Source organism: Euprymna scolopes, chromosome 8, assembly GCF_053919585.1.
Source record: "Euprymna scolopes isolate OS-2025 chromosome 8, ASM5391958v1, whole genome shotgun sequence".
Classification (NCBI taxonomy): Eukaryota; Metazoa; Mollusca; class Cephalopoda; order Sepiida; family Sepiolidae; genus Euprymna; species Euprymna scolopes.
Window position 1 is genome coordinate 40988933 of NC_136489.1, and position 16582 is coordinate 41005514.

At 37.3% G+C, this 16582-nt stretch overlaps 1 protein-coding gene across 25 annotated transcripts in view; it reads left to right on the forward strand.

The window, feature by feature from the left end:
• Positions 1-16582, forward strand: part of LOC145283523 (transcription factor collier-like) — a 581603-nt gene that overhangs the window by 301626 nt on the left and 263395 nt on the right. For all 25 annotated transcript variants that reach the window (XM_080132372.1, XM_080132385.1, XM_080132387.1 and 22 more), the window contains one exon: positions 1476-1557. In XM_080132372.1, coding sequence (XP_079988498.1) covers positions 1476-1557 — 82 coding nt within the window. The remainder of the gene's footprint in view (positions 1-1475; positions 1558-16582) is intronic.

A 16582-nucleotide genomic window follows, 5' to 3' on the forward strand; every position in this document is an offset into this window, starting at 1 on the left:
CAAGGAGTTGTGGTTTTAATCAACCATCTATCTAAAGGGTTAGTATAACCAGTGTCGCCATCTTATAAATTTATCCATATCAATAAAAATATATCTTGCTCTTCTTTTATTGAGAACTCTTAATAATTTCATGAGGTGTCTCTCTTGAATAACTATAACTGGGCATATATATATATATATATATATATATATATATATATATATATATATATATATATACACAATTAAAATTGAATCGATTTTTTTGTCAAAGTAATTTAGTTCCATTTGTTCTCAGGTATCATTTGCATAAGGTCAAGCACTCCCCGCAATCTTCTATCTAACCTACACTCTCCAAAAGGGGTTGAGGGATGGGCAAATGGATCGTGGCGAACTGTTTCTTAGCCTTTGCCTGCACCGTGTGTTCCATGTCAGTGTTTTCTGGTAATCAGGACATTATCACGGCAAATGGGTGCGCTCGCATTACCCCATCACTTAAGTTCATAGCCTGGCGCGATAGATAAACTATGTCGATGTGATCTGGCCAATCTGTAAACTTTGGTGCTGTTCTCAGGCTCATCGCATTCAAGAAAGAATATGAAGAATTTAATCTGTCGATTCTTTCCATTTCAGTCTGCCTCACACCATTGGGTCGCATACTTTAGTCCCGCCTGTCTTCTTTCTATGATCAATAGAAGCCGTAGGTCTTTGGAACCAATATATCAAGAGTAGAAGCAAGTAAACGTGCTTATATTGTTAGCATCATTGAATCGGCGACATGTTGAACAAACTGGTATGTATAGCGACTATAAACTGTACACTGAAATCGATCTTATATAAAAAAATTACTGGATTAAGCTTCACATGTCTTTTCGCAGTTATTCAGTTCACAATACATTATAGTCTAAATTGCACTGTAGAGAACTACTGTTGATTTTATAAAATTATTATTAAATATGCTGTATTTAATTAAATTTAAAGCGCAAAAGTTAAATATTAATTGTGCTCTAAACAGAAACGCTTATGTCGAACGCCCCCCCCCCTGTAATATCAAAGAATTTGTTTATTTTATATGCCGGGCCATTCTGCTTGTGAGGTAATGAAACTTCTCGAATGCACTGTAGTCAAGATCCTTCTTCCAGTTCCTTTCATCGAATTTTTTTACATTATCACTAAAGAGATTCCGATACTATGCCTACTTAAAACTCTGCAAGACACATAAAGTACATTTGCCTGAATTTTGTAAAAAATAGGCCCATCCGTTTAGAAGTCAATAGGGAACGAACACACACACACACACACACTACCAAATTCCTTTATATATATATATATATATATATATATATATATATATATATATATAAAACCTTTGTCGCTGACAAGCATAATTTTTAATCGATTTGTGGTGGCGGGGGTCTGTGTTCTCTTTGTGATTTACTTGATTAGAACTATTTTTCCTTAAAAAATTCTGTCATTTGATTTTCGTTTATTTTCAGATTTTTTCTCAAGTTTTTCATGAAGTGCAATCAGAATTGTTTGAAAAATGCCGGTAACCCTCGAGATATGCGACGGTTCCAAGTAAGTATTGTCTTCATTAATCATTCGCTGATTTCTTTAGTGTTTTTATTTGTTTTTTATTTGTTTTTATTTGTTTTTATTTGTTTATTCTTATTTTATTATTATTTAAAATGAAGCGGCAACATTCATCAATTGTCGTGAAAGAGGAAATTGGAAATATTAAACACAATTTTTTTATGACTTTGTCGCATTGTATTATTGTTTCGCTATAAATACTCTCGTTTTACATCATACACACACAAACACGCGTGCGCACGAGCGTGTGTGTTTTTAAGTTCACACGAAGCTTGTAGAATAGAGAAGATAACACAAAAGTCTTATGTACGACATAAACATACACTGGAATTTAAAGATCTCCAACATTCTTGTAATTATAAGAGTAATTAAACTAAAAAATCATTTAAAAACTACCTGTAGTATATACCCGGTGAACTAAGTGCAAAAGACATACAAGCAATTGCACATAACCGAGTGGTTGAAATCTTAAATAATCTATCGGTTAGACTGCCTGAAATAGTGGGTGAATGTCTGGCATTCGATATGAGAACAAAATAATCAGAAGAAAAAAAATGAAATACAAAAACTATGTAAACAACATGTAAACAAACTAGAATCGTAGAAAGATCTACACCATTCCGCTAATTATACGAGCAAGCGAACTCCTCAAAAAAACATTTTAAAAACTACCTGGAAAATATATCCAGCGAACCAAGTGCAAGAGAGATTCGAACGATTGCACTTAAAGGGTCGGTTAAAATCTTTAAAACGTCTATCGGTTGGAGTGTTTGAAATCGCGAGTAATTGTCTAGCATACGGTAGGATATTCCAGTCCCAGCAAACTAAAATGATGAGAATTTTTCTGTTTTAAATAACTCAATAGTGTAAATGCTAATAGAGTTGATAATTTGATATGAAAAACAATTTAATGATATACAAACTATAATCACGGAAAAAAAAAGTTTCATTAATATATACTTACATAAATACGCACTGATAAATTATCTCTTTCTCTCCTTTTCTCTCTCTCTCTCTCCTTCTCTCTCTCTCCTTCTCTCTGTATATATCCATCAATCTCTTCGAGTCTTTGACTTCCGGTTTGTTGGCTGTCATGGCTCTTATGAGCTGCGACGTTGTTTGACTGTGGAAATATCATTCAACAACATACTGGCTCATTGTATCACAGTGCTTAATTGTAGGTAGAAACAGTGTTTCAGAATGAAATTGAAACTCTGTTTTTAACAATTCTAACCTCTATCCACTGCGCCATCAGCACAAGCGAGCAAAAAAAAACAACCTTACTCTTCATATAAACAACACACGCAGCCAAGGAGTGCTCTATTCGTTTACATAAAGATAGCCGTGCCTAACAGATGCTCTACTATATACACTAAATATAATTGAATACTTAATGACATATTGCAGGAAAGATAGTCATATTTGGTAGATAATCTCGCATATTGGCTTTTAATTCTACGCGAGGAGTGAGTCAATGGCTGGATCTTTGTCAACGCGCACTGAAACGTTCCCATTTCGAGATGATAAGATCTTGTCACATCCGTCGCACTTGATTGTGTCCTAGTCAAATCGTGTAGATCATATGAAATGAATCATATTGTTGGAGTAAGAAGTGGAATAATTGCTTGCATTGAATATTTTATAAAGTCATCAACACTGGAGATTTTTGTATAATAGATACATAATTTATAGCTTGTATCAAATATCCTATCCAGAGAAATATCGACTGCTTTTTTTCTCCTTTTAACGCTCTATCTACCCTTTCTTTCTCTCTCTCATATATATATATATATATATATATATATATATATATATATATATATATAATTTATTTATTTATAAAGTAGGTAGTTAAGAGGAAAAAAGAAGCAGTCGGTATTTCTCTGGATGGGATATACGGCATAATCACGTTGACACATCCGTTCATATCAGATCACCAAAGTTAAGCAATGTTGAGCCTGGTCGGTACTAAAATGGGTAACCATTTGGGAATTCCAGGTGCTCTGTGTGCTCTCCGCTTATCTTGGCGTTGTTTTCAGTCAGTCTTGGGCCTCTCTTTGCCAATAAGTCCAAGTAGTGTCGATTCAGGAGAGGTTTGGTTGGAGATTGCGCAATCCTTCCCTCACAAATATATACGCGCAACTGCCCTTACAGAGGTATCCCATTGCCTCTCGAGACAGAAGGGGAGTATCGATTGATCGAGATACATATATGTGTGTGTGTGTGTATTATTTCTATTCTGATTCTAATCTTACAATTTCTTCACTTTCTTCCTTAAATATTCACTATCATCCAGTATCTCAAATACAAAGCCTTCTATATCCCCCTCTCTCTCTCTCTCTCTCTCTCTCTCTTTATTTCTCTTGAATATGACTATAGATTTCTCTTTCTCTCTCACATAAGTAGTGCATATTATTCTCACACTCCAATATTATCCAATATCTATTTTCTAAACCTGCTCTTCCCATCTCTCTCTTCTCACTCTTATTTTATACCGTCCTTCTCTCTCTCTCTCTCTCTGTCTCTCTCTCTCTCTCTCTCTCTCTCTCTCTCTCTCTCTCTCTCTCACACACACGTGTTGGTGCTCCGCGTTGCCCGGGTGTTTGGAGGTGTGTTGAGCAAAAAAAAAAAGTGGTAGTAGGAAGGCAGGCTTGAACCCGTATGGCGAAGGAGGAAAACAGCGTGGAAAAAAGTGACGTCTTTGCTGTTTCGCCCATCCCCAAACCGGAAGTGACGAATGTTTAAATTAAGGCTAGTCAATCGAAAAGAGGGGATGACTTTCGAAAAGATCGGCGAAACAAAAGCGACCTTTCCCTCTAGGAAAGTGCCCAGTTGCGGGTGAAAGAATTAATGTATTTAGCCAATTCTTCGATATTTGTCGTCCGAAGGGTTAAGCTTCAAAACGATACTGATCGCGTGAAAATCCGTCGCCTCTGTCGAAAGTTTTAGGCAGACATACAAACATACATATATACGTACATTTAAACAGATAGGTGAGATTTATATTATAGAAGATGGTTAGATATTCGAATATTCTATGAAAGTTCTCCTTTACTTCCCGAAACAGCAAAGAATTCGAGAACATAATTTTCCTTTCCCTCAATTGCCATTTAAATATGCTATAGTATATCTTTCTTGCCTCTTGGTCTTACTGGATTCCAGGATAATATTTCATCTAGTCTTGAAGTAACATATCTTAGAAAATTTGCACAATTTCGTGTATAAGCCAGTGTTAGTTAGCCATATTGAAATCTTTTGGGGGTCACAAATGTTATGTAATTTTGAATATTTAGTCAGGATTTACTTATAGTGAAAAGTATTCGCATGCTAGGTTGTTCTGTTGAGAGAGCTTAGACATTCGAGAATAATGTCTAATAGGCATTCAAATGTGTATTATGAAACTAGTTTTTTAGCTACAAAAATGATATTATTGCAAGGTCTCTGTCGACCCTTTCAACACCGCGTTTTTTTAATATAAATCTGACCCACAATTATAAGACAGGTGTCGAATGTAATTGTAAGGTGAAACCCGTAGCGAACCTGCATCGTGGTTCACATAGTGGCCAATGTAGACAGCAGATGTAAACCGCGAATCGTCTATGGATCCCGGACGAACTAGCAGAGAGAACTCTACCCAACTCGGACAGTACGGGAAATGGAGGTAAACGGTAAGAAGAATGGGGGAAAGGAAATGAGGGCTGGTGATGTGCGGAACAAGCTGAAGGAAAAGGGAAAATTCAGGGGTAGGGTGGAGATGCAAGAGTCTGCGAGTCGGTAACAAATGGCTTGTCCGTCATGGCGGTTGGATGGCGAAGGGGGTCGGGCGTCGTTTCATTTAGGGGGTCCCTCCTTTTTTCGAAACACCATCGGCAAATTACATGTTTGCCGCTATAATTTGTAGGCAGGAGGCTAATCGTGGTCTGCCTCGAGGAAACACAATCCAGCCACGAAAGGGACAAGCAACCACACACACACACACACACACACACGAGCGTAACTGTCTATCTTGCTCTCTAACGATAAGAAACGACATATCTGGAAAGGGAGAGAACTATTACGCTATTACGGTGTGGATCTAGTTTGTGATTTTAATGAAATGAAGTGGTTCTGTTGGGTGGGGGGCAGGAAATAGAATGGTACAGAAAAAGTGCGCCAGGAGGTTAAAAATGTCTTGGCAGTGGGAATGGGGTAAAAATAGATTGAATGATTTCAAGATAGACTTTGTTGTTTTTTTAGAGTGTGTGTGGGGGGGAGAAGATATTTCCTTTTTTTTTTTTGTGCATGCTGTGTTTCTATTGCAATTATTTGCTTATTTTTTCAACATGTTTTGTTATCCTTGGAATTAACTTTTCCCTCTCAGGATCCAAATAGAATTGTTGTTGTTGTTGTTGTTGTTGTTGTTGTTGTTGTTGTTATTATTATTATATTATTAGCAGTATTACATGAATAAAATAAGATATATAAAAGTAAAACAAAATATATAAAATAAAACAAAAACATAAAATATGTAACAAAAACATAAATATAAAGAAATATATAGAAATATCAAATAAAAAATATTAACATAATAACAAAAAATAAAACAAAAGTATAAAATAATAATAATATAAATATATAAAAATTAATATAAACATCAAAGAATAATAATAAATAATTTGTTCTTTAAGACAAGTTTTATTTTAGTTTTTAGAAGAAACTCATTAGTATTTTGGATTTTAAGCAGAAGTAGTGTCCAGTCTTAAGTTAAAACAACAAAAAGAAAGAAATGACTGACACTCGATGATCACGTGGGAAGTCGCGATCACGTTTAAAATCGAAAATTTAAGAAATGGTCTAGCATTACATTTTAGCACGATTTGTGGCATTTATTTCATAGGTTTCTATTAGCATTTTGTTTAATTTCCGATTTTTGCGCTATTATTGAGACTCCTTTTAACTTAACACTTTCCACTACTTTTCTTTTGAATTAAATAAATGCTTCTATATAAGTTAAACAGGCAGATAAAAACTTGTGCAGGTAAGTAAAACAAGTAACTAATCTTGCCTTTGGTGACATTTATTTGCCATATTTTTGTTTTTTTGTTACCACTTTTTCGTTTTGTTGTCTATACCGTATAATGTATTTTTTTTTTTTAGTCATGTTCATCCCAAACAAGGCATATCGCCACTTGGACGTAATGGGGCTACTATTTTGGACCATGCTATTGGGAATATGCTGGTTTATGTTACATTTAACTTTTTGCATATCACGACAGTCAGGGAAGCAGGTAGCAGGGAGGGAATTCCAAAGTCTAGCTGTTCGCGGGAAGAAACTATTAGAGTAGAAAGCTTTCCGGTATTTAGGGACCTCAACAGTGAAGGGGTGTGATTTTGCACAGCGGGTCTGTCAGAGGTATGTACATCGAGGGGGGGGGCACAACCGCAATGAGATCATCAAAGCATATTCCATACTTGTAAAATAAATACAAGGATGCAAAATTGCGGCGATGGGACTTGGGTTGGAGCTTAGTTGACAAAGCGGGACCTATTAGTGTGGATATTATTTGTTTATTTTCTTATTCCCTTGAGAAAAGAAAAAAATGCGATTTTAAAATTCTTTTTCTTAAAAATAAAGTATTTTTCGTTTTTCTTTTTTTTTTTTCTTTTTTTTTTATCGGATTTTAATTTGTTGTTTAAACGTTCTAGTTTTGCAATTTTTCATCTTCACTAATATGGTGACAGACCGTAATCGCTCCCTCGTGGAGGTTATGTCCCGGGTCGGCCGATAGCCATCTTGGATCTAGACCTCCTCCTCCTGCTTCTCCTTCTACTTCCATCCTCTTTTTTCTCTTTTCTTTTTTTCCAATTATCCAAGTAGGAACGGTGAAGACCCCGATGTCTGTGAGGCAGTGGCAGTAGAGCTTGCCGACTAACAGGCCGTGAAGGCAGAAGAATCATTATTTTGGGCGTTCAACTAGAACTGTCCATCTCTCACGTTATCTCCGTTCCATTCGACTCCACCGGGTCGAACTGGCTCTTTATCGACTGCACACTTTTCCTCTCATCTTTTCGTGCTGGACGGTTTTAATCCTCTCTCTCTCTCTCTCTCTCTCTCTCTCTCTCTCTCTCTCTCTCTCTCTCTCTCTCTCTCTCTCTCTCTCTCTCTTTCTCTCTCTGTTTATTTGCATTTGTTTTATCCACTCTGTTCTTGAATCTCTATCTATCTGTCGTTTTTTCTTTCTTTCTGTTTGTATTTGTTTCATCCACTCTCTTCTAAACACTATCATTTTTCTCATTTGTTCTTTCTCTCTTTTTCTCATATTTCCTTCTTCCTGTCACCGTTTTAATCATAACTTCATATCTTTTTCTTTTTTTCTTTTCGTTTTGCTTCCGTATTATCGATTCCTTTTACCGCTTATTCTATTCCTCGTTTTTGTGATTTTATATCCTTTCCTTTATTCCCCTCTTCTCTTTTTGTCTATCACTTTCTACATTAGTGCTATCTACCCCCTCTATCACTTTTTTCTTTCTTTTTCTCTCCGTTTCACTTTCCTTTTCTCTCTGCCCATCTCTTTCACTCGTTTTGTTTTGCTTGCGTTTTATGTCCACCATTTTCTTAACTTTTATTTCTTTTTCTATCATTTCCTCTTTGTTTTTCACTTTATAACTCAATTCTCTTCACTCTAATTCCCCTTCCATTTTTTGTTTTGCATGCAACTACGCATGCGCATCATTCTATGATGAGCGCTATCTCGTCTCTGTATATGCAGATGCGCCTGCCAATGTGTACTCTAATAATTTTTTAAGCCATTAGACAAAGGAACTTGAAATTTAGAAGGAATTTCTGTCTTTCTATATGTTAGGATCTTTTTGAAATGTATTCCTCGGGTAAAATCCCCACAAAATCAACAGATTCCCAAATTTTGATAAAGAGGGGCCATAACTCGATAAAACTTTAGACATGTTGGCCTTATTTACTTGTTTATTGTTCAAATTTCACAATATGATTAAAATTTCATCAATGGAGTTCTTACTTAAAAAGCTCTTCGTTCAAACTCCTCAGCTAAGCGTTAAAAGAAACCATAAAATGTTAAAAGGAAACATAGAGGGTATGACCAAGGGTGCTGCAAAGGAGGTAGACTCTCTCTCTCTCTCTCTCTCTCTCTCTCTCTCTCTCTCTCTCTCTCTCTCTGTGTGTCGTGCTGGACAAGTACATTTGAAAGTATCCTGTATTTTTACAAAGCCACCATTCGCATGGAGTATTGTTGCCACATATGGGCAGATCAATCTGTTATTAGTCTATCATTTCTAGACATAGTTCAAGAAAGAGTAGCCAATAGGTACACCATTGTCAACCAAACTCCACCTTCTGTCCCATCGACGAAATGCTGCATCTCTGTGCCTATTTTACAAGTATTTTAATGGAAAGTGCTCCGACGGAGTTTAAGCCCTCGTACCACCTCTACGTAAATACCCTCGACTAACCTGACAAGCCGCAAAACCTCGCCCTTGTAATTTAGATATCCCTAGATTACGGCACAATCACGTTGACACACCGGTTTTCGTCAGATCACCGAAGTTAAGGAACGTTGAGCCTGGCCAGTACCATTTGGGAAGGCGAGGCGCTGTATATACCACGAGGTAAAATAGCAGCGAAGCATCAAGTATTCAGCTACTGACAAGATTTGAATACTGAGACAATTTTTATTTTTGTACCTTTTCTCCACATTAAAAACCGACCCTGGTGTCTAACTCTGTCCCGTGGGGAGGCATTGTAAATAGGTACACTACAAGCTCGTGTAGTGAATCCAATCTCGGCTACGGTCGCGCTGGATGGATTGAGATGAAGGGAAGTCTTCTACTCAAATAGGTTGTTCCCTCGAACTGCTAGATTTTGGAATTAAGATTATTGGATCCCTTTCAGTCACTTTTCGTACACCTTTTTATTTTAGCATTCAACTATTAATGCTTACGATTCATTTATTTTCTAACCCTATCCAGCATTGTCCGGGAGTCCTCTTTGATTTTTGTTTCCGTACCATGTTACCCGCATTTATTTCTTTATTTATGAGGTGGGTTCCAGTTGCTATATTTCATTGCAAATCTATTTCTTCTCTATCGTTATTTTCATGGCAGATGCTCGACTGAACTTCAATCTTTGGTCCCCACTATAAAACATTCTCATCAACCACTCGTCTAGCTACAACCATTGTCAATAATTTCTCTTAATCTTTATTTGTAAATAATACAAAATTAAACTTCCATGAACAAAGTTTCTTTCCTAGAACTACCCGCGTGTGGAACACAGTACCGCATGACTGCTTCTCAGCTTAATATAAAATGGCCATTTTCAATTCTAATGTAAACAATTATTGAGCCGCTCTCGTAAATAATCAAATTTTACCTAATTTCCGCCGTTAATGATCATCGCTGTGTTTCGCCGGATACCTGGAATTCTTTCATCCTTATTCTCGAATAGACTTTGATAAATGGATCTCATAATATTGTATTCCAATTCTATCAACGCATTCATCACTAAATTCAACAACTTGACCTAGCATAAATAATGAAGATAAGAATCATCTTAATCACTGTTTTACTGACCTGAACTTATATATATATATATATATATATATATATATATGAGAAAGAGAGAAAGACGTTTTTGTTATTTTTCGTCGATAACATTGCTGGTATTAATCAGCTCTCCTGAGTTTAGGAGAGTAGGCTCCCATTACATACGCACGAGTTTCCTTAACATGTGCATTATCGCCGGGTTTTTTTTTGGGGGGGGTAGGAGTATACAAACATCAATATATATGTATGTACACACACCCATTATATATATATATATGTACATACACATATTTGTTGCTTAGAGTATTTATTTACAGATAAAATAGTTATTTATTGAGTGTGTATATATATATATATATATATATATATATATATATATATATATATATATATATATATATATATATCTGAGAGAGAGGACGAATCTCGGGGGAAGTGTTCTTCTTACCTACTCTTATACCATCGGTGCAATTTTGCTCGTCTCTCGCTTCGCATCTTATTAATCTGTGCGTGCTCTCCTTTCTCTCCCCTTAATCTATTTCCGCTGTTGGCCTCCTTCTGGGTTCGTTTTCGTTACCTTGTCCCTTCCTTGTCAAATATATTACTCATAATTTTTCTACTTCTTTTGTTTTTTCCCTTTAAACATTACACTTCTTCCCCAACGCACACACGTATCCCCCTGTCTCTAACTCTTTCTCTCTCGTCACATTTACACACACACACACACACACACACACACACACACACACACACACACACTTTCGGCGGGTTTTCGTCATCCGTACGACAAGAATGATGGGATATCCCGTTCCAGCCGGGTGGCGTCCGAATCACATCTAATACCCGCCTGTCACACGCATGGCAGGGTTAGGCAAGCCTCGCTATCCCCAAACCGCACGGCATGGAAAAAAGTAATCCCACTTCAGCCAACATTCCCCTTTATTTTATCACAATTTTCCCCACTTACTTAATTAACGACTATGGTTGAGATGTCACTTCTTATTCATCTTTCTTCTTTCTCGGTCTCCTCTCCTCCTCTCCTCCTCTCTCTATTTCTCTTTAATTCCATTTTATTCTATTATTTTTCTATGCCTCGTTTTTATTACTAATATGTATTAGTGTGCGTGTTGCTCCCTTACAGAGGTCATCATACTGATGAGTTAAAATTATTCTCAACATTCAGGTAGTGTTTTCTCATCAATTGTATCGCAGCCGAAATGAATACGTCGATATAAAAGACCTATCCAATTATGAGCTTGGATTAGGCCAGTAATTCATATACCGCTATGTTCATTCACGCTGATGAGTCGTATAACGACGAAACACGTGTCTATAAATAATCATATCTTTAACAATATATACCGTACTTTGCAGTAACTGCGCCAAATCCGGGGGTAATTGTGTCAACTAAAAAAAGTGGTCTTTATATGCGTGGTTGCCAAAAGAGCACTTTTAGTTAGTTGGCGCAATTATCCCAAAGTACGGCATATATATATATATATATATATATATATATATATATATATATATATATATATATATATATATATATATATATATTAGTGTGTATGTCGCTCCCCATCTGGGGCATTACATTCGTGAGGGAAAATTACTAATAAGGATTTTGTTAAAGTATTACAAGCCTAATAAACAAATAAATGAACTAGCGAGCAGACAAGTCTACTTCATAGTCCTAATAAGGTTTTCATATATATATAATTTGGTAGCTTCGTTGAGTCTTAACAGACTATGTAGATACACACTGTAATGGTGCCTGCGCGTGAAATTTTGGTGGCAAGAATTGTGCAATCTCAAACCACGACTGTTAAATACCAATGGTAAGTAGAGGTTCAGGAAGACTGGAAAAATGCAGAGATAAGCGTAGAGCACGTGCAGCATCTAGAAATCCCAAATTGCACCCCCATCTAGTACTAGCCAGGCTTAACGTTGCTTATATATATATATATATATATATATATATATATATATATGTATATATATATATATATATATATATATGTATATATATATATATATATATATATATATATATATATATATATATATGTTGTTTTTATAGGTTGTCAATTCTATTTTATTTAATTGCATATTTTGGAATTATCAGTTATTTTCAGTTGAGCTTCATTTGGCAACTTATGTAGTTTCAGCAGGAAGGAACCACATGCCACACAGCGCGCGATACGATCAGATTACTGAAAGAAACATTTGATGAACGAATAATTTAATGAAATGGACTTGTCAACTGGCAATCTCCTTCGTTCGATGTAACCCCGTTAAATTATTTTGTTTGGGGATATGTAAGGCCCTATGTCTACGCTGATAAACCAGACACAATAGACATGGAAGGCAACATTCGACGCATTATTAGGAAAATGCAGCATACTTTAATGCTTCGAGTTTTCAAAATTCAACCTCTAGATTAGTTATGTACGCGCGAGCTGCATCTTCGAAATAGCATTTAAATTATAAATGCCAAACATTAATGTTTTAAATAAACCACATCTTTGTATAAGAAACATGTGTTAATTTAAACTTCGCCACTTCTAAAAAACACTTTATATATATATATATATATATATATATATATATTTATTATGCATACATATATATCAATTATATCAAACCCTTATTAGTGTGACAAGATAGCTGTCCGCCTTTCTGATGCTTACTAGTTAGCGCCTCGGCATAGGAGTCGGTCGCTCTATTTATTTATGTATAACTTAAATACAAACATGCGAGTAATTGATTTATTTCGACATGCATCACCACACAAACACGCACAGACAGTTCGACGGAGGAAAGGTTGGAATGGAACTCCACAGTGTACACACTGGGAATTTGCAAAGGTAGACGCCATACTCTCCATCTTTGCTGCAGCCACAACTGGCGAAAACAAATAATAAAAATAAGAACGAAAACAGAAAGTTTAACAAAAAATGAGTTTCATAAATATAATTAGTAACTGTTATATATTTGTGTTCGTGTTTTTACTTTTAAAAAAAAAGTGATCTCATATCAATTTTGAAAGATATCATACACGATTTCATATAAAAAGATAAATCAAATCCTATTAAATGTTTCCCAAAATCCTAAAGATTTCGCCATTAATTCAATTCTAATCATTATTCTTAATTCAAAATGTATAGTTATCTTCTCAGACTTGAATAGCAATCTCTCCCGCATATCGATACTTGGTTCAGACTAGCTTATTTTTTTAGTTTTCTTTTCCTTCCCATCATTAAAAAATATATTTTATTTTCTTTAATTTTAAAAATATTTATTCTAACTACGAAAATTGTTACAGTGGAGACAATTTCTGAGATAGATTAACGAGAAGTTGTAGTATGAAATTATACTAAGATTTCACTTTAGATTTTTATTTTTTTATTTTCTTTCAAAAATAATACTCTCCAGAAGGTATTCGTAGAGTGCTGGATGAGGTGGTTTATCACGCTTACGTGAGAAATTATATTTCGATGGTCTGTCATAGTTAATTTAAATTTGAGTGTCTGCAATGGTTTTGCATTTGATCGTATTGTGTGTGTGTTTTCACCTAATTTTTTACTTGGGAGTCCGCACTAATCGGGGGAAATCGTTTATAGTGGGTCTAGCTAGTCGAGTATTTTTTGTGAAAGTTTGGCAAAGAGAAACAGTAGATTTGAGTTTAGTCGAGCATTTGCCATAAAAATACCGAATTCCTTTTTATCTACTTAAACGAGTAAATGTTGTTGAATGAAGACACAAAGGCCGGTTGACTGGCTAATTGCTAACTGCACAGCAACCAGACACAAGACTTAGTTTTTTTTTTTTGTTTTTTTTTTCCTTTTTTTTTTTTCAACAAACAAGAAGTTACAAAAAAAAAAAACCGGCAAAATCTTATTAAGATTTTCTTGAGTTCTGGTCAGTTTGAGAATTAATCAATTTTGACCATTCGGCCATTTAGAAAGTTTTTTGTCGTTGATTATTATTTTCTTTCTTTCCTTTGTATTTTTGTTTATTTTTTATTTTTTACTATCTTTCACTGTTTCTACCCGTTTTTACACCAAGTCTTTTACTCCTTTTTTCTTTAAACTTTTTTCCTTTACTCTTTCCTTCTGTCATCAGTTTCTATTTTCTTTTCTTTTGTCATTTTTCTGTTTCACTTTCTATTTATGTCTTTCTCTTCCTCAATCTCTCCACCTGTTTCCCCCCCCCTCTCTCTCTCATTTATCTTCCAATCTTTTTTCTTTCCCCCTCTTCTTCTCTCTCCTTCTCCCTATCTCTACCTCCTCTTTCTTTATCCCCTTTTTCTTTACCCCCCTTTCTTTATTTCCCGTCTTTCTGTCTCTCACTCTTTCAATTTCGTTCTTTTTTTCTCTCCCTCTCTTTTTCTTCGCTTTCTCTTCTTTTTCTCCCACTTTTCCACCATCTCTTCCTTTTCATCTTTCTCTTTGTATCCTTTTTGTCTCGCTCTCTCTCTCCTTCTTTATCTTCCTGTTAGCCCCCCTCTCTCTTTTCTTACACTGATCTCTCCGTTTTCTTTCCCTTTTCTTCTCACCCTCTTTCTTTTACTTTTCTCCCCTCACGTGACTACTTTTCTTCCCACCCTCCCTCTCTTTTTCGCCAATCTCCACTCTCTCTCTCTCTCCCTCGCTCTTCGTCAGTCTCCACTCTCTCTCTCTCTTCGTCGATCCCCACTCTCTCTCTCTTCGTCGATCCCCACCCTCTCTCTCTCTCTTCGTCCATCCCCACTCTCTCTCTCTTCGTCGATCCCCACTCTCTCTCTCTCTTCGTCGATCCCCACTCTCTCTCTCTCTCTTCGTCGATCCCCTCTCTCTCTCTCTCTCTTCGTCGATCCCCTCTCTCTCTCTCTTCGTCGATCCCCACTCTCTCTCTCTCTCTCTTCGTCGATCCCCACTCTCTCTCTCTCTTCGTCGATCCCCACTCTCTCTCTCTCTCTCTCTCTTCGTCGATCCCCACTCTCTCTCTCTCTCTCTTCGTCGATCCCCACTCTCTCTCTCTCTCTTCGTCGATCCCCACTCTCTCTCTCTCTCTTCGTCGATCCCCACTCTCTCTCTCTCTCTTCGTCGATCCCCACTCTCTCTCTCTTCGTCGATCCCCACTCTCTCTCTCTCTCTTCGTCGATCCCCACTCTCTCTCTCTCTCTCTTCGTCGATCCCCACTCTCTTTCTCTCTCTCTCTTCGTCGATCCCCACTCTCTTTCTCTCTCTCTCTTCGTCGATCCCCACTCTCTTTCTCTCTCTCTCTTCGTCGATCCCCACTCTCTTTCTCTCTCTTCGTCGATCCCCACTATTTCTCTCTCTTCGTCGATCCACACTCTCTCTATCTCTACCTTCGTCGATCCCCACTCTCTCTCTCTCTTCGTCGATCCCCACTTTCTCTCTCTCTTCGTCGATCCCCACTTTCTCTCTCTCTTCGTCGATCCCCACTCTCTCTCGTTCTATCTTTTCGTCGATCCCCACTCTCTCTCTTTCTATCTTTTCGTCGATCCCCACTCTCTCTCTTTCTATCTTTTCGTCGATCCCCACTTTCTCTCTCTCTTCGTCGATCCCCACTCTCTCTCTTTCTATCTTTTTGTCGATCCCCACTCTCTCCCTTTCTATCTTTTCGTTGATCCCAACTCTTTCTCTCTCTTTCTATCTTTTCGTTGATCCCAACTCTCTCTCTTTCTATCTTTTCGTCGAGCCCCACTCTCTCTCTCTCTCTTTCTATCTTTTCGTTGATCCCCACTCTCTCTCTCTCTTTCTTTCTCTGTTTACCCCCCGTTCTCTCTTTTCGTCCACCTCCTGGTTCTCTCTTCGTCAATCCCCAGTCTCTCTTTACTTGTCACTCTAATTTTCCCTCCCTTTTCTTTTCCTTACTCTGTGTGTCTCTCTTATTTTTCTCTTTCTCTCTCTATCCCCACTCTCTCTATCCCCACTCTCTCTCTCTCTTCGTCGATCCCCACCCTCTCTCTCTCTTCGTCCATCCCCACTCTCTCTCTCTCTCTTCGTCCATCCCCACTCTCTCTCTCTCTCTTCGTCCATCCCCACTCTCTCTCTCTCTCTTCGTCGATCCCCACTCTCTCTCTCTCTTCGTCGATCCCCACTCTCTCTCTCTCTCTCTTCGTCGATCCCCACTCTCTCTCTCTCTCTTCGTCGATCCCCACTCTCTCTCTCTCTTCGTCGATCCCCACTCTCTCTCTCTCTTCGTCGATCCCCACTCTCTCTCTCTCTTCGTCGATCCCCACTCTCTCTCTCTCTTCGTCGATCCCCACTCTCTCTCTCTCTTCGTCGATCCCCACTCTCTCTCTCTTCGTCGATCCCCACTCTCTCTCTCTTCGTCGATCCCCTCTCTCTCTCTCTTCGTCGATCCCCACTCTTTCTCTCTCTCTCTTCGTCGATCCCCACTCTCTCTCTCTCTCTCTTCGTCGATCCCCACTCTCTTTCTCTCT